This window comes from Poromitra crassiceps (genome assembly GCF_964638095.1).
Source record: "Poromitra crassiceps genome assembly, chromosome: 21".
NCBI classification, from domain to species: domain Eukaryota; kingdom Metazoa; phylum Chordata; class Actinopteri; order Beryciformes; family Melamphaidae; genus Poromitra; species Poromitra crassiceps.
The window spans coordinates 10,264,179-10,290,928 of record NC_139638.1 but is presented as its reverse complement, the minus strand read 5'-3'; the positions used below and the strand labels follow the sequence as shown (position 1 = coordinate 10,290,928).

The 26,750-nt window shown below is 44.1% G+C and overlaps 1 protein-coding gene and 1 pseudogene across 2 annotated transcripts in view; one reads left to right on the top strand and one right to left on the bottom strand.

Moving 5' to 3' along the window:
- LOC310795494 (uncharacterized protein) overlaps window positions 1–26,750 on the bottom strand; it is a gene marked incomplete at both ends in the record, with an annotated part of 338,406 nt that overhangs the window by 191,656 nt on the left and 120,000 nt on the right. The window contains 8 exons of the mRNA XM_083657553.1: window positions 7,967–8,164; window positions 11,371–11,469; window positions 15,603–15,701; window positions 18,435–18,533; window positions 19,927–20,112; window positions 22,395–22,493; window positions 24,062–24,160; window positions 25,923–26,021. Of these exons, the coding sequence (XP_083513679.1) occupies window positions 7,967–8,164; window positions 11,371–11,469; window positions 15,603–15,701; window positions 18,435–18,533; window positions 19,927–20,112; window positions 22,395–22,493; window positions 24,062–24,160; window positions 25,923–26,021 (978 nt within the window). The remainder of the gene's footprint in view (window positions 1–7,966; window positions 8,165–11,370; window positions 11,470–15,602; window positions 15,702–18,434; window positions 18,534–19,926; window positions 20,113–22,394; window positions 22,494–24,061; window positions 24,161–25,922; window positions 26,022–26,750) is intronic.
- On the top strand, window positions 21,151–21,975 carry LOC310795495 (hatching enzyme 1.2 pseudogene; annotated as a pseudogene). The gene has a single exon. The product of its transcript is annotated as a hatching enzyme 1.2 pseudogene (transcript).

The following is a 26,750-nucleotide window of genomic DNA, read 5'->3' as shown; positions in this document are numbered from 1 at the left end:
AATAAGCTGTAACTTCACTGCAATGTGAATGTCCCAACATGCATTGTGCCTCTCCATTTCGCTACTAAATAGCAACCAAATGAGCCGAAAACCTATATTAAGGGAGGATCTAAATAATGTGTAATGGTAAGACAACCTCCACTTGTAGAACATTTCAATATTGGACCAAATAAAACATCGAAATGAAAACACCACCCTATGTGAAACATATATGTCCTACTGGGGCTATAAATATCCCTTGTCGATTTAACGTGATTTAGATAAGTGACAGCGGAACGCGCTTCAGAAGCTTCTACTGTCATCTGCTATACTGTGATGTCCGCTCCAATAACTTGGCCCTACTCCACATTTAGTTTTACAATAAAAACACATTTATGCAATGACTTTACATAATGTAGGCTATATTTATGTGCATCATCCTTCCTGCAGCAGGCGAGAGAAAATGATATCTTTCTGGACAAACTTTCACCAATCTAATAGGCTATATTTTTCTAGCTGATGCGTTTAGAACATTATTTTCACTTTGATCTTGCTATAGTGTAGCGTTTTTACATGCTTGCAGTATTTAAACTGCAGTTATATTGGTTTGAGAAGCATCATAATATGGAATAATAGCCGATATATGGAGACAGACGGGATAAAGGGAGGTGGGGGGGGGGATCAGAGGCTTGGGTTTCTCTGGTTTTGCTGGACCACTGGAATGGAGCTTAAAAGGCAAGCATGCGATTCGTTTATTGCACTTATCCAATGAACTGACGGTGCATAATTTTACGCTTAAAAGGCGTGGTTGTAATGGTTGAGGCTGCGTCTAGCGCCAAGACCAAGATATCAAGTGCGCTGGTCCACGCCCACTGATTTGCGCTGCGCCAGGCGCTCGGCCTAGAAACAGCGCCGATGCAACGATAGGGACCTGTGTTTACGTTTTGACGTTACAGCTCCAGTGTGACATCTAGTGGGCAAAAATCTTACATAATGGGCCTTTAATCTGCTCCACTAATAATACAGTTTAAGTTGTCTGTCTGTGTGCGTGTATCTTTCATGCACGCCCACACTGTAGGATGGATTTGACTGAAATGTAGCATGGAGGTGGGTTATGCTCCAGGGAAGGTCATGGGGCAGGTTGTAATGCCCACACCCCAGCTCGGATTGGGCTGCAAATTTGCATGGCGGTGTGTTATGATCCAGGGAAGGTTGTAAAGTGGAAACCACCTTGACACATGACACAACCATTTGCGGCCAAGCAAAAGGCGCAATTGTATTGCTTTCTTCCAGGCCCGTAGTCAGACTTTGAGAAATACCAAGGTCATTTTGGCGTGGCATGGGGAGTCGTAGACATTTCTTGTCAGTTTTAAAGCCAAATGCTTCAATCTGGTGCACTTTGAGAGCAAAATTCAGAGGCTAGATCTATAAAGAACTACACACATTATATTAGATTAATATCATCTTTACTGTGCTATTGCTTTACCATTATAGAAAAAATGAATGTCTCCCCACATATATTCTGCATACAGGTCACATAATGGTAGTTGGTAGAATACTGCTGGATTAAATACGATGGCACATCTACACCAACATCACTTACAGGGGAGAACGGAAGTACAAAGTAACATTTACTTTGTAGCATTACTTCTTTTTCTTTTTCTTTGGACTCTCCTCCTCAGTTCGCTTTCCAAAGCTGAGCTTTGTCTGATGCAATCTTTTCATGGTCTCTCCGTGTCAGTGAAGAAAGCAAACACAGCCACGGTCAATTGATATTCATCTGTGAATACCAGCCTCTGCTAGGATCATCTAGTAGCAATGAAGAAAGAGGGGACCTCATTTCAACATGCATTTCAACCATTTACACAAACTGAATTGAAAGTAAAACATGTCATTGACGGTCTACCATTGAAATTCATGTTTTAATTAACTAGCGTTAGTAGTTAGCAGTAGTAGCCGCCCACCGCACTGCTAGGCTTCATTCATTCATTTTAACGTTACTTTCATGCAAGCACAGGCTCTGCTTATTACTAATTCTAATGACACAGTTACAAGAAGCAAGCAGAACACACTATAATCTGTTACCTGGCTCGCTGTATCACCGTCAAGGTTTAATTCCTTCCTCCTCTGCTTCCCTGCGTGGCTGTGTCAGATGCAGGTGTGCTACTCTTCCCAATTGTTTACAAACGTCACACGCTGCATTGCCCCGGGCCCACAAAACACTGTGCACCAACCGAAGATCGTCTATTGACTTGACCACTCACTCCATCAATCACCCGAAGCAAGCATTAGTACTGGCCGTCCCACAATGCACCGCGTCGACCAAAGATCATCTATTGAGAAGAGGAGTCACTCCATCGTAATTTTTGCGTTGTAATATCTTTGCCGCACGAATATAAAGTTTTTTTTTTGGTCGGAAAAAATACCAAGGTCAGTGCTGTTGTCAATGATGACTATGTCACCAAGGATGTCAACAGTGATGTCATAATTTATGATAATGTCATCATTGATCATTTCACCGGTGAGGTCACTCTTGACATGATGTCACTGTTGAAGGTTATCATGCCACAGTGATGACGTCATAATTGATGTCATTGATTTCACTGATGATGTAGTGATTTCACTTATGATGTGATACTGTAATGTGATGTCACGTTCCATGGCTATAAGAGTCAGCTCTGCCAGCTTCACACGATTAGATATTACATTCAGCCAAAGGCCAGTCTACGTCTACTTGCTGTGAAGCTATTGGAGCTTTGGATAATATCGTTTGTCAGTAAATAGTTCAGGAGGAAACGTTCCTGTCGTCACTGTGTGAACTGTAAAATGTCTAAAGTCCAGAAGCTGAGAGCTGTTAAGCAGTGCCTAACTGCTGCTGTTGAAGACATATTTGGTCTGTTTGAAAGAAAGAGAGCAGAGTACGAGGAGGAAGTTACTTCTTCAGAAGAGATCGACCGACAACGAAAACTGATGGACGCTGTGCGGTTACACAGAGAAGCCTTGCCTTCAGACCTTCAGCAGCTGTTGGTCAATAAAGAAGAAGCTCCCGCTGAGCAGCAGGAGTGGAGCGTCAGTCTGGACCAGGAGGACCCAGAACCCCTACACATTAAAGAGGAACAGGAGGAACTCTGGACCAGTCAGGAAGGAGAACAGCTTCAAGCGCTGGAGGAGGCCCATATCACCAAGTTCCCATTCACTGCTGTCCCTGTGAAGAGTGAAGATGAGGAAGAAAAACCTAAGTCCTCACAGCTTCATCAAAGCCAAACTGAGGAGAACAGAGAGGTAGAACCTCTAGCCAGCAGCTCAACTGAACTGATGAAAACAGAAGCTGGTGGAGAGGACTGTGGAGTATCAGAACCAGTCAGGAACTTAGATCCAGCAAGTCGTTTACCACCAGCTAGTGATGACAAGACTCCAGACTCTTCTGAACATGAGACTGACGACAGTAATGAAGAATGGATCGAAACTAGTGAACCTCAGTCAGGTTTAGACTCACAGACAAACAGTGAAGTTCTTGAGAAGAAACACTTGAGTTGCTCAGTCTGTGGTAAAGGTTTTGGTCGAGAAACATCCTTGAAGAGACACATGATAGTCCACACAGGAGAGAAAGCATTTCTTTGCTCAGTCTGTGGTAAAGGTTTTGGTAGAAAAACACACTTGGAGAGACACATGCTAGTCCACACAGGAGAGAAAGCATTTCTTTGCTCAGTCTGTGGTAAAGGTTTTGGTAAAAAAACACACTTGGAGAGACACATGCTAGTCCACACAGGAGAGAAAGCATTTCTTTGCTCAGTCTGTGGTAAAGGTTTTGGTAAAAAAACACACTTGGAGAGACACATGCTAGTCCACACAGGAGAGAAAGCATTTCTTTGCTCAGTCTGTGGTAAAGGTTTTGGTGTTAAAACAGACTTGAACAGACACATGATAGTCCACACAGGTGAGAAGCAATTTATTTGCTCAGTCTGTGGTAAAGGTTTTGGTCAAAAAACATCCTTGAACAGACACATGATAGTCCACACAGGAGAGAAACAATTTATTTGCTCAGTCTGTGGTAAAGGTTTTGGTGATAAAAGAGACTTGAACAGACACATGAGAGTCCACACAGGTGAGAAACAATGTATTTGCTCAGTCTGTGGTAAAGGTTTTGGTCGAGAAACATCCTTGAAGAGACACATGATAGTCCACACAGGTGAGAAACAATGTATTTGCTCAGTCTGTGGTCAAAGTTTTGGTCGTAAAACAAGCTTGAAGAGACACATGATAATCCACACAGGAGAGTAAATATTTAATTGCTCTTTGCGGAAACGCGTAAGCATTTTTTTTTTCTTTCTGTGATGTGAGCCAATAAATCAAGTGAAATGTGAGTATGTTGTCCTCCTTGACTTTGAAAACTAAGATGTGCTACCCCTTTCAGCCTTTTTTGGGGGTTTGGCACTCCACTGAGAAACCCATTGTTGAAGCGCAACCTTCTTTTTCTAAACAATATTTAATTGCTATCTGTGGGGGAAGGGGATTTGAGTCTTTATGTATGATAGTGTATATATTTGTGCTTTGATGTGTTATCCTGTGTATCCATGTATCACAAAAACACGCTTTCAACTCGACAACACAAACATTGTAAATTCCCCCCAGCTTACTGCCTGTTGAAGTGTTTGTGAGAACTGACAGGAAACTAACTGTTCCCTAGAAACACGCTTTTGTGAAAACTAACTCATTTGATCATCATCCCATCACTACAACTACATGATTAGTGAGTGAATGAGTGAACCGTTCTGAACACGGCTAATGAGTCACATGAACGACCTAAGACACGTGTGTGTTTGTATTATAGAGACACTGTGGAACATTCATCATTCAGAAACCACACCCAACACGGGGGAAAACACAAAGGACCAACTATCGTGCCAACTTCTAGCAAAACAAACCATGGCTAACCGGGCGAACAAACAAACTCTCGTCAAATACAGATAGTTTTGCAGATATCTGGGAGGAACTGGCTACTTCATTCATTTGAACTGCGAACGAGACGTGAGCTGAACGTTTGTCTGCTGACTTTCTGCTTCCTGAAACCCCCCCCCCCTAATCCTGGCGTTCTCCTATGTCGCGTGTTGCAGACAAAGATCTTGTATACGGAAGATGAACACTCCAACTTACTTCATTGACAGCTAGATCCACATTTTTCTTCTCAAAGGCTTCCTTGTTTTGCTCGGGAGTACAAAGAAAACTTTAATTGGTGATTTTTGACATGTGTCGTCTGCGCAGCCCCACCACACAACAGCTTTGAGCTATGTTTAATTCAAGGAAAATGACACTGGTGTGTGGGAGTGAATGGAGCGCTATCCCCCGTGATGGGCATGGCCTATTTCATGCAGTGTCTCTATGGTATATTCAAGTGTCCAAATCGGCCCACAGGATGACTGCAATGTGTGAAAATGGCGCGAATGAAATTATTTTCATTGGTCTTTGTTATAGAAATCAGTTGCCGTCAATTGTAAAGCAGTTGCACCCTTCAGCCGGAGGCGGAAGTCGCCATCTTCGGCTGCTCGGAATCCTCTCTGCTACTTCCTGCGGCTGTGCAACAGTCTCTGACGCAAGGGACGACTGACGCCAAGAGACTCATTCTGAAGGAGTGGAAGACCCCCTCTCCCCACCCTCCTTTCAGCTGTGGATGACGGACATGATTCGCTTGGGGAGTTCTTGGTTATCTGGGACTGGGACCCGTTTCTGGCCTATTTGGACGAGGTTAATAGCGATACGTGACTCGCCTAACTGACTTCTCATGGACCCTTGGCCTTTACATGGGATCCCACGCACATCTCTTGCAGGCACATAGGCACCTTATGCGGCTGGTAGTGCCAAGCTGTAGTATTGGAATGTGAATGATATGTTTGTTTTGTTTTTCTTTCTTTCTGTGTCTGACTGAGCCTTTTGTTTTTCACATTTTGAAAATGGCAAAAATAAAAAATAAATATATATATATATATATATAAAAACATTGTAATGCAGTTACAGACGGGGGCCGTGTCATGGCCCTGGTAACTTTTGAGTCAAATAAAAACATTTTCATGAATAAAAGCCTGTGTTATTTTAAAAAAAACAATATCAATTGAGCCAAATGATGTATTGTAATGTAATCTGTCTCACTATATCACGCTATATCAGTGCGATGCGAGTGTTTATTATGTCATGGGTTTTATAGACTGTGTTTACGTTTTGACGTTACAGCTCCAGTGTGACATCTAGTGGGCAAAAATCTTACATAATGGGCCTTTAATCTGCTCCACTAATAATACAGTTTAAGTTGTCTGTCTGTGTGCGTGTATCTTTCATGCACGCCCACACCGTAGGATGGATTTGACTGAAATGTAGCATGGAGGTGGGTTATGCTCCAGGGAAGGTCATGGGGCAGGTTGTAATGCCCACACCCCAGCTCGGATTGGGCTGCAAATTTGCATGGCGGTGTGTTATGATCCAGGGAAGGTTGTAAAGTGGAAACCACCTTGACACATGACACAACCATTTGCGGCCAAGCAAAAGGCGCAATTGTATTGCTTTCTTCCAGGCCCGTAGTCAGACTTTGAGAAATACCAAGGTCATTTTGGCGTGGCATGGGGAGTCGTAGACATTTCTTGTCAGTTTTAAAGCCAAATGCTTCAATCTGGTGCACTTTGAGAGCAAAATTCAGAGGCTAGATCTATAAAGAACTACACACATTATATTAGATTAATATCATCTTTACTGTGCTATTGCTTTACCATTATACAAAAAATGAATGTCTCCCCACATATATTCTGCATACAGGTCACATAATGGTAGTTGGTAGAATACTGCTGGATTAAATACGATGGCACATCTACACCAACATCACTTACAGGGGAGAACGGAAGTACAAAGTAACATTTACTTTGTAGCATTACTTCTTTTTCTTTTTCTTTGGACTCTCCTCCTCAGTTCGCTTTCCAAAGCTGAGCTTTGTCTGATGCAATCTTTTCATGGTCTCTCCGTGTCAGTGAAGAAAGCAAACACAGCCACGGTCAATTGATATTCATCTGTGAATACCAGCCTCTGCTAGGATCATCTAGTAGCAATGAAGAAAGAGGGGACCTCATTTCAACATGCATTTCAACCATTTACACAAACTGAATTGAAAGTAAAACATGTCATTGACGGTCTACCATTGAAATTCATGTTTTAATTAACTAGCGTTAGTAGTTAGCAGTAGTAGCCGCCCACCGCACTGCTAGGCTTCATTCATTCATTTTAACGTTACTTTCATGCAAGCACAGGCTCTGCCTATTACTACCGTAATTCTAATGACACAGTTACAAGAAGCAAGCAGAACACACTATAATCTGTTACCTGGCTCGCTGTATCACCGTCAAGGTTTAATTCCTTCCTCCTCTGCTTCCCTGCGTGGCTGTGTCAGATGCAGGTGTGCTACTCTTCCCAATTGTTTAAAAACGTCACACGCTGCACTGCCCCGGGCCCACAAAACACTGCGCGCCAACCGAAGATCGTCTATTGACTTGACCACTCACTCCATCAATCACCCGAAGCAAGCATTAGTACTGGCCGTCCCACAATGCACCGCGTCGCCCAAAGATCATCTATTGAGAAGAGGAGTCACTCCATCGTAATTTTTGCGTTGTAATATCTTTGCCGCACGAATATAAAGTTTTTTTTGGGGTCGGAAAAAATACCGAGGTCATGACCTCGGTGTCCTCAATGGTGGCTACGGGCCTGCTTTCTGCCTAACCCGGGCAATGCCAGGTTCATTGCTAATATATATATTATATATAGGCTATATTTATCACAGCTCACTGTCAGTAAATATACAGGCTATTGCGTCTTGGCGGCAGCTAATTGGGGTCCTTTTAATAAACAAACAAACAAACTACAAGAGAGTTGCAAGCCTGCAAATGTAGAGTTATTTAAAGCTTTGAATGTGAAATCATATGAAATCACACAAAACCAAAATGGTACTCACCAGCGCCCTCGCATTGGCTTTGGCTCCCTTGTCCAGCAGGACTTTGGCCATGCGATGGTGGCCACAGTGGGCCGCTACATGAAGAGGGGTCAGGTGGTCCAGCGTGATGTCATCCATCTCAGCGTTGTACTGGAGCAGCTGCCTCACACAGTCCATGTGATCCCCCTGGGCTGCCATGTGGATGGGGGACAGACCGTTCTGTAAGAGAGAGAGAGAGAGAGAGAGAGGCGAGGGGGGGGGGGGTAAGAATGGAGCGAGAGACATTGAAAGTGGGAGAGAGAAAAGGAAGATTAGAGAGAGAGGGAAGTGAAACAGGAGGAGACAGATGGAGAGGAGACCGAGGGAGACCGAAGAGAGACAGGGAGGCAGAGTTAAAGAAAGACTCCTGGCAAACTAAAAACGCAGCACATTTATTAAATAGTCAGTTACGTGATTCTGGTTTCTTATTTTTAGAGAAGCAGAGAGACCTGGTCCACGGAGGGGACTTGCAGTAATCTACAAATGAATGACTTGGGGATAGTGCTGTTGGAAAGGAAGCTTGTGGCAAAGATGACTGATGATAATTATGCAAATCGACGGCTCAGAGATGAACTCTTCAGCTTCCCGATGTGTCAGAGATCAAAAGGCCATTTATCTCTGCGTGACTTTAATCTCAGCCAAAGTGTCTACGTTTGGTCAAAGCGTCTTCAACATTCAGGGCAATAATTTCAGCTCAGTCAGGAAAAGTTTGATGTTGATTTCTAACACAGGGAGTGTTTTTCACTTTTTGATGGTTAGGTGGGATAAAGATGTAGGACTGAGTGACAGTCAAACCTTCCACTGCAGACACTATTTATATCTTTGGAGAACATATCCATTCCAAAGTTGGAACTTGGGCACCCAGCAGCAATGGAGGCAGAAAGATTTGGACTGTCAGGTAAGTAGCTGCATGGCTACCGTCTGACAGACTATGGGACAGCTAATTAACTATGCATACTGTCGACCAATCAGAGACATTTTGTGAAACCTGAGTAACGGTGACACCAATCACACCATGCAGAACATTGGAATTCTAAATCAGTTGAATTCTTTTTGATCCCTTTGAGTTTTTCAAAGGCCACATTTCCACAATGCTGACAGTTACGTATAATCATTTGGATAACTTTACATTAAAAGGTCCTTATACCAAGAAATATAGTTCTCATTGCACTGGACTTTAAACTTTCTAGGAAACAGATTTATATCAGTCTTTCTATCAGTCTTCTAATAACATACATCATTAGTGAAAAAAAAATAGACCAGCAGCCTTATACTGTAGGTCGCTCTGTCTGTCTGTCGGTTGGTTTGTCAGTTGGTCCACAAAAATGTCCCCACCCTTTGGCGGTGACAGTTTTCACCCTAGGACAGGGGTTTCCAAACTTTTCAGACCAAGTACCACTATATACCAATTACCAAACCAAATTTTTTTTTTTTGATGATTTAAAGTGTATCTAACCCCCAAAACACTTTTTTTCAGCTTTTAACCAATACATATGACTTTGGGGGTCGTGTGTGAAGAATTCTGGTCAAAATTTCCACATTTGGGAGCAAACAGTTGCCATTCTACCATTTGTCTCATTTTTCAGCAGCATAACTGGCATAAGTGCCCTCTATGGGTGGAACACTGCTTTTTTTTGTGCCCTCAAATGAATGGGATATTTGGTACATCCTGACGTCACGGTGGGTTTAGCACGCGCCCCACTAATGCGAAAAATTGTTTTTTTCCCCATTGATTATTACTGTAGTTCACGCGGCGCAAGCCCTTTAAGAGCAATGCATTCATGGGTAATGCCTATTGTGGCTAATGTTAGCCGCTAGTTAGTTATGTTACATGGCAGTAAAACGCCACTGAATGACCAAATTGATAGAACTTTTAACCATTTCGAGTAACACTGTTTCCATACGGATCACCAGCGTTAGCTTTTTGTTTATAACGTGGCTATATTCATAACGTTTTATATCTCGGATGCGTTATTTCGAATCCCACATAGGTTACGCCAAACCCCACATAGGTTACGCTAAAACACACATAGGTTACGCCTGGAATCCCACATAGGTTACGCTAAAACCACCACCGCAAAGCATGTGGGTTTCAGGACGAAACAGTCTCGAGCCACTATCGTCATCTTTAGAGCACAATATTCCTGGAATGCAAGTTTAATTAAACAGTTACATGTCCTCTGCATTCTACATAAAATTAAGATATTACGGGTTGTTTTATTTTGTATGTTACATACTTATTGGCCAAGATATGTTACTTTATGGGGGAGGAATTCTGCCAGGTAAGGAGAGGAGTGTGGGCGGCCATATTGCCTGCGGGGTTTTCAGATCGAGTGGAGAGCCGTTTTGCAGGAAATCTGGGGGGGTTAGTCCCCCTTTAACCATGCAATAGCATCAGAAAGGCTAAATAACAACATAAGGCTACTGCTTCAAAATGGACACACACACCCACACACACCTGCCAACATTAGGCTGTGAAAAAAAGGACCCCTTTGATTTTCTTGTTTTGCCTTGCCCAAAATGTAGCCTAAATTTTGAGCCTTATTTAGCTACCTTCCTGACAAGCTAGCATGCCATGGTTGGTACCAATCGATGCCTTAAGTCTTCTATTTTCATATGATAGCAGAAACTTCACTCTGGCTTTAAAACTGAGCCCGCTACAGCCTCTGAAATACATTTTTCAAAATCGTGATACTTCCTGAATATCGCGATATCTCCAAAAACCGACCCAAGCCTACTCCTCAGGGTTAATTTGTATAATGTAAAAACGGTGTGTCTGTAAATAATCATAACAATAATAATAATAATAATAATAATAATAATAATAATAATAATGATAATAATAATAATAATTAAAAAAGAAAAGAAAAGAAAAGAAAAGAAAAGAAAAGAAAAGAAAAGAAATAAAAATGCAATGCTCTCGCGGACCCCACGGACCAGATTTTGGGAACCACTGCCATAGGAGTCGGAAATTTGGCAAGAAATGTGTGTGTATAAAGGTGTGTGTAATTGCTAAAAGGAGGCGGGGGTGCTGATGGTGGGGGGAGGAGCTGCCCTGCCCCTGCCACCCTGCATTGCTTAGTGAGGTGTGTGTGACAATGCATGAAGGTGTGGATGCAGGTGCATATATGGCCGACGCTATTGCGAATTTGCGCTTGTTTTGGGTTCTTCCAACTGCCTCAATATTTAAAAAGTCAAAATCCAATCTTAACAAGAAAGGCTGCTCTGTCCTGATTAAAAATGACCCCAGGTCAACACTGACTGAGCCTCTGCTCTGAGCTGATGAACAAGCTTCTCAGTCTTCAGCCTTGGTAAAGGTTATGCATTGCATCTTCCTGACTACAGGTGTACTAGTGGCATGTGCTGTCTTCATCCATCTCCTCTACCTTGGTTTTGGCCTGGATGGGAGCGCCCTGGTCCAGCAGGATCTCGATGATGCGGACATGACCATTCCTGGCCGCACAGTGCAGAGGAGTCAGCTCGTCCTGGAGAGAAGACGGGCAGACACAGAGGAGGGAGAGAGACAGGAAAAGGAAGTTGGGAAAGTGCAAAAGCAAAACGCCGCAGGGGGAACGAGGACGGAAGGCAGACGGGGAAAACAAACAGCAGGAAGGCGTTGAGCATTACACACAGAGGTGACAGTGGCTTAACAACATGTCAGTGACTTCCACTGTAGACAAAACACTGCTGAGTACAAAGCAAGCACACAGCAAGGCCCCAGGCCAAACACAAGCTGACAATGACTGATATCAATGAGTTCAAGACAACCCTGACTGCATACTAACTCAAAATCAAGCTTCTTTTTTACTGTATGAATCCGATCATCCTATAATAAGGATGTGAAGTCTGTGTGAGTGAGTGAGTGAGTGTGAGTGAGTGAGAGAGTGTGAGTGAGTGAGAGTGAGAGAGTGAGAGAGTGTGAGAGTGAGAGAGTGTGAGTGAGTGAGTGAGAGTGAGAGAGCGAGTGAGTGAGAGTGAGAGAGTGAGAGTGTGTGAGTGAGAGTGAGAGAGTGTGAGAGTGAGAGAGTGTGAGTGAGTGAGAGTGAGAGAGTGAGTGAGTGAGTGAGAGTGAGAGAGTGAGTGAGTGAGTGAGCGAGCGAGCAGAAATTGTGTTCGGCCACAGCTTTGCCATTTTACATGTGATCGCGCTGAATCTTTCTGGAAGTGTGAAGAGCACCCCTGCGCGTGACCTAACGAAGCCAGATTTTTTAATTAGGTAATTAGGGCCGATTAGCGGTATTCCGCTAGTTTAGTGAATAAATTCTTATATTTGTGCGTTGAAATGTCGAAATGTCTCCTCACACATGCTCACACTTGCTGCATCATTTCTGACAATGACATACTGTATTTATGGTCAGGATAACCCTGACGAGACACCAACCTAAAAGTCAAATGTTCGCACGACAGTAAGCATGATTGGATTGGACCGATCGTGTTTACTGTTGTGCGTAGTAGTCACCCCCCAAAGGCCGATTCTGAGGCACAGCAGAAAGTGGAAAGCAGCTGAACACTACCTTAGTTTAAAGCCTGAGCAGAGCACAGCAGAAAGTGGAAAGCAGCTGAACACTACCTTAGTTTAAAAGCCTGAGGAGAGCACAGCAGAAAGTGGAAAGCAGCTGAACACTACCTTAGTTTAAAAGCCTGAGGAGAGCACAGCAGAAAGTGGAAAGCAGCTGAACACTACCTTAGTTTAAAAGCCTGAGCAGAGCACAGCAGAAAGTGGAAAGCAGCTGAACACTACCTTAGTTTAAAAGCCTGAGCAGAGCACAGCAGAAAGTGGAAAGCAGCTGAACACTACCTTAGTTTAAAAGCCTGAGGAGAGCACAGCAGAAAGTGGAAAGCAGCTGAACACTACCTTAGTTTAAAAGCCTGAGGAGAGCACAGCAGAAAGTGGAAAGCAGCTGAACACTACCTTAGTTTAAAAGCCTGAGCAGAGCACAGCAGAAAGTGGAAAGCAGCTGAACACTACCTTAGTTTAAAAGCCTGAGGAGAGCACAGCAGAAAGTGGAAAGCAGCTGAACACTACCTTAGTTTAAAAGCCTGAGGAGAGCACAGCAGAAAGTGGAAAGCAGCTGAACACTACCTTAGTTTAAAGCCTGAGGAGAGCACAGCAGAAAGTGGAAAGCAGCTGAACACTACCTTAGTTTAAAGCCTGAGGAGAGCACAGCAGAAAGTGGAAAGCAGCTGAACACTACCTTAGTTTAAAAGCCTGAGGAGAGCACAGCAGAAAGTGGAAAGCAGCTGAACACTACCTTAGTTTAAAGCCTGAGCAGAGCACAGCAGAAAGTGGAAAGCAGCTGAACACTACCTTAGTTTAAAAGCCTGAGGAGAGCACAGCAGAAAGTGGAAAGCAGCTGAACACTACCTTAGTTTAAAAGCCTGAGCAGAGCACAGCAGAAAGTGGAAAGCAGCTGAACACTACCTTAGTTTAAAAGCCTGAGGAGAGCACAGCAGAAAGTGGAAAGCAGCTGAACACTACCTTAGTTTAAAGCCTGAGGAGAGCACAGCAGAAAGTGGAAAGCAGCTGAACACTACCTTAGTTTAAAAGCCTGAGCAGAGCACAGCAGAAAGTGGAAAGCAGCTGAACACTACCTTAGTTTAAAACCCTGAGAAGAGCACAGCAGAAAGTGGAAAGCAGCTGAACACTACCTTAGTTTAAAAGCCTGAGCAGAGCACAGCAAAAAGTGGAAAGCAGCTGAACACTACCTTAGTTTAAAGCCTGAGGAGAGCACAGCAGAAAGTGGAAAGCAGCTGAACACTACCTTAGTTTAAAGCCTGAGCAGAGCACAGCAGAAAGTGGAAAGCAGCTGAACACTACCTTAGTTTAAAAACCTGAGCAGAGCACAGCAGAAAGTGGAAAGCAGCTGAACACTACCTTAGTTTAAAGCCTGAGCAGAGCACAGCAGAAAGTGGAAAGCAGCTGAACACTACCTTAGTTTAAAGCCTGAGCAGAGCACAGCAGAAAGTGGAAAGCAGCTGAACACTACCTTAGTTTAAAGCCTGAGGAGAGCACAGCAGAAAGTGGAAAGCAGCTGAACACTACCTTAGTTTAAAAGCCTGAGCAGAGCACCGCAGAAAGTGGAAAGCAGCTGAACACTACCTTAGTTTAAAGCCTGAGGAGAGCACAGCAGAAAGTGGAAAGCAGCTGAACACTACCTTAGTTTAAAGCCTGAGGAGAGCACAGCAGAAAGTGGAAAGCAGCTGAACACTACCTTAGTTTAAAGCCTGAGGAGAGCACAGCAGAAAGTGGAAAGCAGCTGAACACTACCTTAGTTTAAAGCCTGAGGAGAGCACAGCAGAAAGTGGAAAGCAGCTGAACACTACCTTAGTTTAAAGCCTGAGGAGAGCACAGCAGAAAGTGGAAAGCAGCTGAACACTACCTTAGTTTAAAGCCTGAGGAGAGCACAGCAGAAAGTGGAAAGCAGCTGAACACTACCTTAGTTTAAAGCCTGAGGAGAGCACAGCAGAAAGTGGAAAGCAGCTGAACACTACCTTAGTTTAAAAGCCTGAGCAGAGCACAGCAGAAAGTGGAAAGCAGCTGAACACTACCTTAGTTTAAAGCCTGAGCAGAGCACAGCAGAAAGTGGAAAGCAGCTGAACACTACCTTAGTTTAAAGCCTGAGCAGAGCACAGCAGAAAGTGGAAAGCAGCTGAACACTACCTTAGTTTAAAGCCTGAGCAGAGCACAGCAGAAAGTGGAAAGCAGCTGAACACTACCTTAGTTTAAAGCCTGAGCAGAGCACAGCAGAAAGTGGAAAGCAGCTGAACACTACCTTAGTTTAAAAACCTGAGCAGAGCACAGCAGAAAGTGGAAAGCAGCTGAACACTACCTTAGTTTAAAGCCTGAGGAGAGCACAGCAGAAAGTGGAAAGCAGCTGAACACTACCTTAGTTTAAAGCCTGAGGAGAGCACAGCAGAAAGTGGAAAGCAGCTGAACACTACCTTAGTTTAAAAGCCTGAGCAGAGCACAGCAGAAAGTGGAAAGCAGCTGAACACTACCTTAGTTTAAAGCCTGAGGAGAGCACAGCAGAAAGTGGAAAGCAGCTGAACACTACCTTAGTTTAAAAGCCTGAGCAGAGCACAGCAGAAAGTGGAAAGCAGCTGAACACTACCTTAGTTTAAAGCCTGAGGAGAGCACAGCAGAAAGTGGAAAGCAGCTGAACACTACCTTAGTTTAAAGCCTGAGGAGAGCACAGCAGAAAGTGGAAAGCAGCTGAACACTACCTTAGTTTAAAGCCTGAGCAGAGCACAGCAGAAAGTGGAAAGCAGCTGAACACTACCTTAGTTTAAAGCCTGAGCAGAGCACAGCAGAAAGTGGAAAGCAGCTGAACACTACCTTAGTTTAAAAACCTGAGCAGAGCACAGCAGAAAGTGGAAAGCAGCTGAACACTACCTTAGTTTAAAGCCTGAGCAGAGCACAGCAGAAAGTGGAAAGCAGCTGAACACTACCTTAGTTTAAAGCCTGAGCAGAGCACAGCAGAAAGTGGAAAGCAGCTGAACACTACCTTAGTTTAAAGCCTGAGGAGAGCACAGCAGAAAGTGGAAAGCAGCTGAACACTACCTTAGTTTAAAAGCCTGAGGAGAGCACAGCAGAAAGTGGAAAGCAGCTGAACACTACCTTAGTTTTGGCATCGATCTGTGCCCCTCTGTCCAGCAGGAGTCTGACCATGATCACATTTCCCCTCCTGGAGGCGATGTGAAGAGGAGTGATGCCATTCTGGAGAAGCAGGGGTTAAGAAATGAGTCAGTCAGTCACTCATCACCTTCCTACAGATAGAAATGAGTCAGTCAGTCACTCATCACCTTCCTACAGATAGAAATGAGTCAGTCATGTCACTCATCACCTTCCTACAGATAGAACTGAGTCAGTCAGTCACTCATCACCTTCCTACAGATAGAACTGAGTCAGTGATGTCACTCATCACCTTCCTACAGATAGAACTGAGTCAGTGATGTCACTCATCACCTTCCTACAGATAGAAATGAGTCAGTCATGTCACTCATCACCTTCCTACAGATAGAACTGAGTCAGTGATGTCACTCATCACCTTCATACAGATAGAACTGAGTCAGTCATGTCACTCATCACCTTCCTACAGATAGAACTGAGTCAGTCATGTCACTCATCACCTTCCTACAGATAGAACTGAGTCAGTCATGTCACTCATCACCTTCATACAGATAGAACTGAGTCACTCATCACCTTCCTACAGATAGAACTGAGTCAGTGATGTCACTCATCACCTTCCTACAGATAGAACTGAGTCAGTGATGTCACTCATCACCTTCCTACAGATAGAACTGAGTCAGTCAGTCACTCATCACCTTCCTACAGATAGAAATGAGTCAGTCATGTCACTCATCACCTTCCTACAGATAGAACTGAGTCAGTCATGTCACTCATCACCTTCCTACAGATAGAAATGAGTCAGTCATGTCACTCATCACCTTCCTACAGATAGAACTGAGTCAGTCATGTCACTCATCACCTTCCTACAGATAGAACTGAGTCAGTCAGTCACTCATCACCTTCCTACAGATAGAACTGAGTCAGTGATGTCACTCATCATCTTCCTACAGATAGAACTGAGTCAGTGATGTCACTCATCACCTTCCTGCAGATAGAAATGAGTCAGTCAGTCACTCATCACCTTCCTACAGATAGAAATGAGTCAGTCATGTCAGTCATCACCTTCCTACAGATAGAACTGAGTCAGTCAGTCACTCATCACCTTCATACTGATAGAAATGAGTCAGTCATGTCACTCATCACCTTCATACAGATAGAAATGAGTCAGTGATGTCACTCATCACCTTCCTACAGATAGAAATGAGTCAGTCAGTCAGTCATCACCTTCCTACAGATAGAACTGAGTCAGTGATGTCACTCATCACCTTCCTACAGATAGAAATGAGTCAGTCAGTCAGTCATCACCTTCCTACAGATATAACTGAGTCAGTGATGTCACTCATCACCTTCCTACAGATAGAACTGAGTCAGTCAGTCAGTCACTCATCACCTTCCTACAGATAGAACTGAGTCAGTGATGTCACTCATCACCTTCCTACAGATAGAACTGAGTCAGTGATGTCACTCATCACCTTCATACAGATAGAACTGAGTCAGTGATGTCACTCATCACCTTCCTACAGATAGAACTGAGTCAGTGATGTCACTCATCACCTTCCTACAGATAGAACTGAGTCAGTGATGTCACTCATCACCTTCATACAGATAGAACTGAGTCAGTGATGTCAGTCATCACCTTCCTACAGATAGAACTGAGTCAGTCATGTCACTCATCACCTTCCTACAGATAGAAATGAGTCACTCATCACCTTCCTACAGATAGAACTGAGTCAGTGATGTCACTCATCACCTTCCTACAGATAGAAATGAGTCAGTCAGTCACTCATCACCTTCCTACAGATAGAAATGAGTCAGTGATGTCACTCATCACCTTCCTACAGATAGAACTGAGTCAGTCAGTCACTCATCACCTTCCTACAGATAGAACTGAGTCACTCATCACCTTCCTACAGATAGAAATGAGTCAGTCAGTCACTCATCACCTTCCTACAGATAGAAATGAGTCACTCATCACCTTCCTACAGATAGAAATGAGTCAGTCAGTCACTCATCACCTTCCTACAGATAGAAATGAGTCAGTGATGTCACTCATCACCTTCCTACAGATAGAAATGAGTCAGTGATGTCACTCATCACCTTCCTACAGATAGAACTGAGTCAGTCAGTCACTCATCACCTTCCTACAGATAGAACTGAGTCAGTCAGTCAGTCACTCATCACCTTCATACAGATAGAACTGAGTCAGTGATGTCACTCATCATCTTCCTACAGATAGAACTGCACTTTATACTGTTGTTTACATGAAAATATGCCTCACACCAAAAGTGTCCAGAACTTCAGTTCAGGGATCCCGCACGTTTTCACAGATACAATTTCAAAACCTTTCCATGACATTTTGTGGATCCATAATAGAATTTCCATGTAATGTGAGGCGGTGACTCTGAATCAATACCAGAAATTATCACTACACTGTACAAATAGGACACACTTCTTTATATTCAATTTATGTCAACAGCTACAGAAAATAAATTAGCCGTTATATTACATTATGTGGAAGGTTATCCACAGAAGATTACTGTAAGAAATTATTTCATTACACACAACAAAATTCCATGACTTTTCCAAAACTCAAAGATTGTATCTTAGTTAAAATTGGCTAAGTGGCGGTGTCTGTGGCGGCAGTGTCTTGCCACAATTGTGATGACATCAGTGATGTCGTTTGAGCAATTATGATGTCATCAGTGATTTCACTCGAGCAATTGTGACACACACACACACACACACGTCCTATCAGCACATCCATAATCTCTTTCCGGTGTCATCTCTGATCCGGGCAGATTGCAGCGGGGATGAACTGACCTTGGGGATGAAGTTGACATTGGCTCCTCTGTTAAGCAGCAGTTGTGCTACACTCAGGTTCTCATAGTGGGCTGCGATATGGAGAGGAGTGAAACCAGTCTGCAGAGAGAGAGAGAGAGACAGAGAGACAGACAGAGAGACACAGACAGACAGACAGAGACACAGACAGACAGACAGACAGACAGAGACACAGACAGACAGAGAGAGACAGACAGACAGAGACACAGACAGACAGACAGAGAGACAGACAGAGACACAGACAGACAGAGACACAGACAGACAGACAGACAGACAGACAGACAGACAGACAGACAGAGACACAGACAGACAGACAGACAGACAGACAGACAGACAGACAGAGACACAGACAGACAGACAGACAGACAGACAGACAGAGACACAGAGACACAGACAGACAGACAGAGAGACAGAGACACAGACAGACAGACAGACAGAGAGACAGACAGAGACACAGACAGACAGACAGACAGAGACACAGACAGACAGAGAGACAGACAGACAGACAGACAGACAGACAGAGAGACAGACAGAGACACAGACAGACAGACAGAGACACAGACAGACAGACAGATAAAAGAGTAAATCAAGATAGAGACACTATTTAACAGCCCTTAATTAAACCTGCTTGGCAGATTAATCAGCAGTTACAACTACACCTCCAGTCATTTAGTCACAACTACACCTCCAGTCATTTAGTCACAACTACACCTCCAGTCATTTAGTCACAACTACACCTCCAGTCATTTTCCACTGTTGTGAGATGAGTTGACGTCTTCTATGCAGTGTTTTTGCGTTGACGTTATTAGAAACGGACGTGGAAAAGGAAGTGATGGTGGCAGGAGAGGCGCTCTGTACAGGAAGCTGGGGAAAAAGGTAGGGCTGTCCCAGAGTCTATTTTTCAAATAAAAATAGACTCTGGGTTCCCAGATTGGGAAAGATATGATACCTAACTGTTTTTTCTTTGTCCGTTTTAGTTTTTATGAGCCCACCCCACCCCTCTGCATCAACCACGTTTTCTGTTGACCAATTGAATCAGACTACTTGCTGCAGTCGCAACCCCCCCCCCCCCCGAACACAGGCCTCAGCACACTAAATCTAAGTACAGTAAATGGTCAGAGCGGTTATACACATAGACGCAGCAGGTGCGTTACAGACGCAGCAGGGCAGGTGTGTTACAGATGCTCAGGTGCGTTACAGAGACGCAGCAGGGCAGGTGTGTTACAGATGCTCAGGTGCGTTACAGAGACGCAGCAGGGCAGGTGTGTTACAGATGCTCAGGTGCGTTACAGACGCAGCAGGGCAGGTGTGTTACAGATGCTCAGGTGCGTTACAGACGCAGCAGGGCAGGTGTGTTACAGATGCTCAGGTGTGTTACAGATGCTCAGGTGTGTTACAGATGCTCAGGTGTGTTACAGATGCTCAGGTGCGTTACAGATGCTCAGGTGCGTTACAGACGCAACAGGTGCGTTACCTTGCTGAGAACGTCGGGGTTGGGGTCGTTCTGCAGCAGCACGGCGGCGGTGCGTGTGTCGTCGTTGCGTGCGGCGATGTGCAGCGCGGGGAGGCGGACCTTGCCCTTGGTGCCGTAGTTGATGAGCAACGCCACAACGTTTTCATGGCCCTGCTGCAGCGCCACCGCCAGGGGAGTGAAGCCATCCTGAGCGACGGGACGGGGAACCGGGGAGATTGAGGGAGACCAGAGGGGGAGAAAAGGTAGAGTGGTCAGGGAGTTTAGAGTCGGAGGGAGGAGAGGAAAGGAGAGAATAGAAGGAGGGATGGAGAGGGAGGGAAGGAGAGAGACAGTGAATTTGAGACCCTGCAAAATGATATTGTTTGCACAAATACAGAGGGATTGAATGTAACCTACGTTAGCACAATTATCACTTGGACTGGAATCTGCACTGCCAGTGTTACTATACATTTCCCATCATCAAATCCTGTACTTTGTCAGATCTTGCTGCAGGTCTATCGCTCACTGTGCTACACCTTAATAATAAAGTCCCTTGTTAAACCCTTACTGACCCGTCTCTCATGATTGAAATATATATATATATGGGACCCGTATATATATATATATATATATATATATATATATATATATATATATATATATATATATATATATACATATATATACCCGTATATACAGCATATATACGGGTCCCATATATATATATATATATACAGTATATATATGGGACCCGTTTCTGGCCTACTTTGACGCACCTCAAGCGGCTGGTAGCACCACGTTGTAATATAATATACATATGTATGCCTCCCCAGACACCCCCCCCCTTGTGTCTGTTTGTTCATTTTTGTTCCAAAATTTTTTTAATAAAATATTGAACAAAATAACAATAAACCAATGAGAGAGGATACGACAGTATACCAAAGCAACGTTGACTTGCAGGCACAATCAGGTGTTTAGGTATGTCCATGTAAAGAGCTCTTTAATCCACAGAAATAACAGACAATGTTGAAACTATGGGTTTGTCCATGGCTTCCTCCCTTCAGACGTTTATTTAGGCCTAGCAGTCTGGACCCCAACCCTTAATCCTCCAGCAGACACACCTGGAAAAAGAGTATAAAAGAGCAGGACCAAGCAGACTCAAGCATCAAGCTGCAAGCAGTCTCTCCACAGCATCTCCAGGAACCCTGCAGAGAAGACAAGAAGCTACCAGACAGAAACCTGAAGATGAATCCCTCTCTCGGCCTCCTGCTGCTGCTGCTGATCGGCCTCTCCCAGGCTAAGTCCTGGGTGGAAACAGATGACACTCTTTCCAGCGAGGAAGAAAGCGACTCATATTTCCAAGTTGACGACCCAGAGGCCGACACGATGGACACCGGCAGCAGGATCTTGGCCACAAACAACGGCTCCAGTGAGTTCCTGCTGGAGGGCGACTTGGTGGCCCCCACAACGAGAAACGCCATGAAGTGTTGGAGCAACAGCTGCCTCTGGAAGAAAGTCGGCGGCAAGGTGACCGTCCCCTTCATAGTGAGCAGCGTCTTCTCCAGGTCGGCCAAGCAGGCGATCGACAGAGGCATGAAGTCCTTCCACAGCAGCACCTGCATCCGCTTCGTTCCCCGTACAAACGAACGCGACTACATCAGCGTGGAGAGCAGAGGTGGCTGCTTCTCATCCCTGGGCAGAGTGGGAGGCAGGCAGACCGTCTCTCTCGCCCAGCAGGGCTGCGTCTACCACGGTGTCATCCAGCACGAGTTCCTCCATGCTCTGGGCTTCTATCACGAGCACACCAGGAGTGACCGCGACCAGTATGTCCGCATCAACTTCCAGTACGTTAACCCGCGGACAAAACACAACTTCCAGAAGCAGAACACCAACAACCAGAACACTCCCTACGACTACTCCTCCGTCATGCACTATCCGAGAACAGCCTTCACCACCCAACGCGGGCAGGACACCATCACCCCCATCCCCAACCCTAATGTCCGGATCGGCCAGAGGCAGGGCATGTCCCGCATCGACATCCAGAGGGTCAACAAGTTCTACAGCTGCTAAGAACATTACAGAAGGTTCTTAGATCTTCTGTACATTCCAAGTGACGTGTCATGAAGAGCTGGAAATGGGTCCAATATTATAAGATGTCAGCTGTGAAACTTAAGTCTGTAGCCCATTCCTCTGGTAGAGTCCATATCGCCCGTGTGAAAGAATACAAACAATTATCCCCAGCAGTGTCCCACTCTGCTCAACTTTCTATGCTACTTGATTTTTTCCTCAAATAAAAACACTTTAGTTTCACACAGCATCTGGAATGTGTATTTTATTCATTATTTCTGTATTTTATTGTAGGAGAAGGTACAGACAGAAAACCCAAGAAGAACTGGAGAGCCATAATAATCAGCTATATGGCTTGAAGTTGTCAGGACCACTGCTACAGAGCTCATGAACCCAACTCAACAGTAGGAACAGATTCTTACCTCTGTTGGGAGACTCTGGTTGGCACCGTTCTCTAGCAGGAACTTCACTACTTCTAGGTGGTTCTCCTGCGCTGCCATGTAGAGTGGACTGAACCCTTTCTGTACGGCACAGATACACCTAGTTTAGTTACAGTATATACACACACGCGCGCATGCACAATCACACACGCACACACACACGCATGCACAATCACACACGCACACACACACGCATGCACAAACACACACACACACACGCATGCACAATTACACACACACACACCAGTGTTTCCCATACATAAAGGAATTTGTGGCGGGCCGCCACAAAAGGATTTGGACCGCCACAAAAAGTTGTTGACAAAAAAAATAAAGAAATAAAAAGATTTTTTTTACAGTGCACCTGAACGCAACATGCAAGATATCCGCTGAATAAGTGTCCAATAAATGTTCATGTCATTCTGGCCAATACTTCTTATTAGGGATGGGCATTTCTAGCAAAAACACTATTCGAAATTCGCTGGCCAAATTCGAATTTACGGTAATTCGAAATTCGAAAATAAAAATAAAAATGTAAAAAAAATTAAAAAAAATTTTTTTTTTTTTTGTGTGTGAGTGAAATGTTGCATTATCTCCCCTGATTCTAAGTCTACGGCTTTATTAATTAATATAAAAAGCTTCTGCTGTGGATTTTTAGCTCAAACAAGCATTGCACCACTGAAGTAAAGAACATGTTACATGACATTGACATTTTCGAAAATAAAAAACAGTTTTGACAATCATGAGTGGTTCATTAAATATTTAGTAGGCTCAGGTCTGAGTGCCAAAGGGGTGCCAAAGTCACCCCCTCTCCCTCTTCATGGGATTTCATCCGCCATTCATTTTTCCATAAACCTTGCTTAAAATGCTTATAAAAATTGTTTTACTTGCTCAAACCAAGCGATTTGACTATACTTAGAATCAGGGGAGACAATGCAACATTTCACAATTTTTTTTTTTTTTTTTTTTTTTTTTTTTTTTTTTCGAATTTCAATAATAAAAGTCGACCTTGATAATAACAACGATTATTCGAAAATTCGAAATTCGATGCCCATCCCTACTTCTTATAGCATTTCAGTCTGGAATATGGAATATCTTTCAATAATCTATGATTTAGCTGCTAAATTGTCAAATACCGCCATCTGCTCGCTACCCAGGCACTTATGTATGTACTTAACCTAACTAACTTAACCTAACTAACTATCCGGTGTGCACAACATTGTCAGACTAAACTCCAGCTGCCACCCCAAAAACCTACAATCCGCTACAGAAAAATGTATATTTTCTATCATTTCACGAAAGTGGCAAAGCAAGTTGAGTATCCCTGACCTATAGGGAGAAATTTAGTTTGTCATTGTAAACCCACAGCACAGTAATGATTACATGTTCTTCATAGATGTAGCCTTTTAATTTTGCTCTTAAGCTTTCTCAAAGTACACCAAATTCATGCATTTTACTTCAAATTTTTTTTTTAAATCTCGCGGGAGGGCACCCCGAGGGGGGTGCACAATCACACACACACACATGCGCATGCACAATCAGACACACACACACACACATGCAGAATCACATGCGCACGCAAACAGCCATTGCTCTCATGTCCAGAGGTCGTAATGACTCACCTGTGACTGGGCGTTAACATAATGACTCACCTGTGACTGGGCGTTAACATTGCCACCATAGTGGACGAGCTCAGCCACCGCTCTCTCCTGCCCCGCCAACGCAGCGATATGGAGGGCAGTGTTCCCTTTCTGGAGGTCAGAGACACACACACACACACACACACACACACACACACACACACACACACACACACACACACACACACACACACACACACACACACACACACACACACAGGAAGAGCGAGGGGAGGGGAGTGTGAGCGAGTGGGAAATGAGTGCAACCTAATGACCTAGATCTCTACTTGAAAGCGTTCACAGATGAATAATTTGAGATTGGTAATTGATCAAAGTGATACGCTGGTGTTCTAACTGTACATTTCTGCCATTTAGCTGTTAGCTGTTAGCTGTTAGCTGTCTGTCTCCAGGATGACACAGAATTGTGCCTTCTTCTTCTTCTTTCGTGTAACGTCAGAGGTCCAACTCGGTGTCGAGAATTGTGCCCTAAAAAAAAGTGACACCAAAGGCCAGATGGCCTTAGCCTGGTAAACCGCCCGTCACGTGAACTCACATTGCATTTGGTTCTCCGTGACGGTCTGGACCTGCACAGGCAGTTAAGATGATTGGTCGAGCCACAGCGGCGGCCGTAGGCGGGCTCTGGCTCGTCTGGGCAAGTAGTGGGTACATGGTCTTTGTAGTTCTTTTCACTCATCAGCATGGCTGCCGCCGCGGAAGTGACAGGCAGTGAATGAAATTGAATGTAACGTTCCCAATTCTATGTATTAAATTCTAAAAAACGACCCTCAACATTTGGGCAGGCTAAGCCACACAACTAGTTCGTTATAATCTAACTAAATGCTTCGAAGGTGACTTTACGACCGCGAGGACTCAATCAATGAATAACACGGAGATCATCCACAGGCACCTTCCGCGATCTGATTGGTTGAAGTTAACACCCACCAGCGGTGATAGACAGATGGGTCATCCAATCACCTGCCAAGTAGCTTGGACAAAGTGCCCGCCTCCGTCAGCGGGTCTGGTGACTTCAAACCCAGATCGACTGGTTTAGTGAAACCTATGTGGAGCTATACCGTCCATCTGGCAGCGTCAGGTTAAGATGGCCTTGCCCCTAAAATGACGACATTCCCACCCTGGTGTGTGTGTGTGTGTGTGTGTTAGGGGTGTCAAAAATAATCGATTATAAGATGCATCGCGATGCGGATGTGCACGATTCTGCATCGATTCACAAATGTCAAAAATCGATTATTAAAACAAAAACAAACCAAAACAAAAAAACTTTTTATTTTTTATTTTTTAAATAATCAAATAAAATATAATCGAAGTACATGCATTTGTTTATTTTAATTATGTATAATAATACAATGCAATTCCAAATGCACTTTTATTTAAAAAGTAGCCACACAGTGAGAAAAAAGACAGTGAGAAAAAAGAAATCATGTATTGGGGAAAAAAAGTGATGCATCGATTGAAGATGCATCGAGATGCATCGATAATCGTTTTATAATCTAATCGTAGCCCTCTGAATCGTAATCGAATCGAATCGTGAGGCCAGTGAAGATTCACAGCCCTAGTGCGTGCGTGGTGCGTGCGCGTAGCATGTACCTTGGTGGTGGTCTCCAGCTCAATGCCAGAGTGTAGTAGCTCCTCTGTGTGTCTGTGTGTGTGTGTGTGTGTGTGTGTGTGTGCAGCAGGTACCTTGGTGGTGGTCTCCAGCTCAATGCCAGAGTGTAGTAGCTCCTCTGTGTGTGTGTGTGTGTGTGTGTGTGTGTGTGTGTGTGTGTGTGTGTGTGTGTGTGTGTGTGTGTGTGTGTGTGTGTGTGTGTGTGTGTGTGTGTGTGTGTGTGTGTGTGTGTGTGTGTGCAGCAGGTACCTTGGTGGTGGTCTCCAGCTCAATGCCATGGTGTAGTAGCTCCAGGACCATTTTGACGTGACCTTCTTTAGAGGCCAGGTGTAACCCGTTGAGACCGTTCTTGGGAGAAAACAAAAAGATGAAATGTGAGAGTTTCATTCCAGAGGTTTTCATATTGGGAGGCGGAGCCTCCCCAGGGCGGCTCCACACAGTTTCAGGGGAAGCTCAGTGAATGGAAGTGAAAATGATTACATTAGTTATCACATTAGTTACCAAAAGGAAATCACATAGAAAAGCCTAAATGTTTGTGATTTGCTTCAAGAGATAGTTCAGAGATACCGTTTTCCCAGCGTCAGAAACAAATAAATGTCTGTGTTTCCTAGCTTTGTCTGAGGTAGGGTTGTCAAAAGTATCGATAGTATCGATAAAAGTCAATACTGAACATTTGAAACGGATACAATACTCATTTGCAACAGGTATCGATAGTATCGATAAGTATCAATACTAAAAATTTGAAACGGATACAATACTCATTTGCAACTGTATCAATATCAGCAGTGCTTTCTCGTAATGAAAAATCGAACATACCCCTGATTTCTCCCTCTCTGTCATTGGTGGGTATCTTTTGCTTGAAGCAAGTTCAAAGTATTCTGATAGGCTGATGACTAGAGCAGGTGTAATCTGCTGTGTTCTGATAGGCTGATGACTAGAGCAGGTGTAATATGCTGTCAGGTGAAAGTTTTTAATGAGTTTTATCAGGTCTAGATTATGGAGAAGCGTCCATCTGTCTGTTTTTTTTATGCCTCTTGATGTGTTGTTGTCATCCCACCGCGTGGTATCGAAAATGGT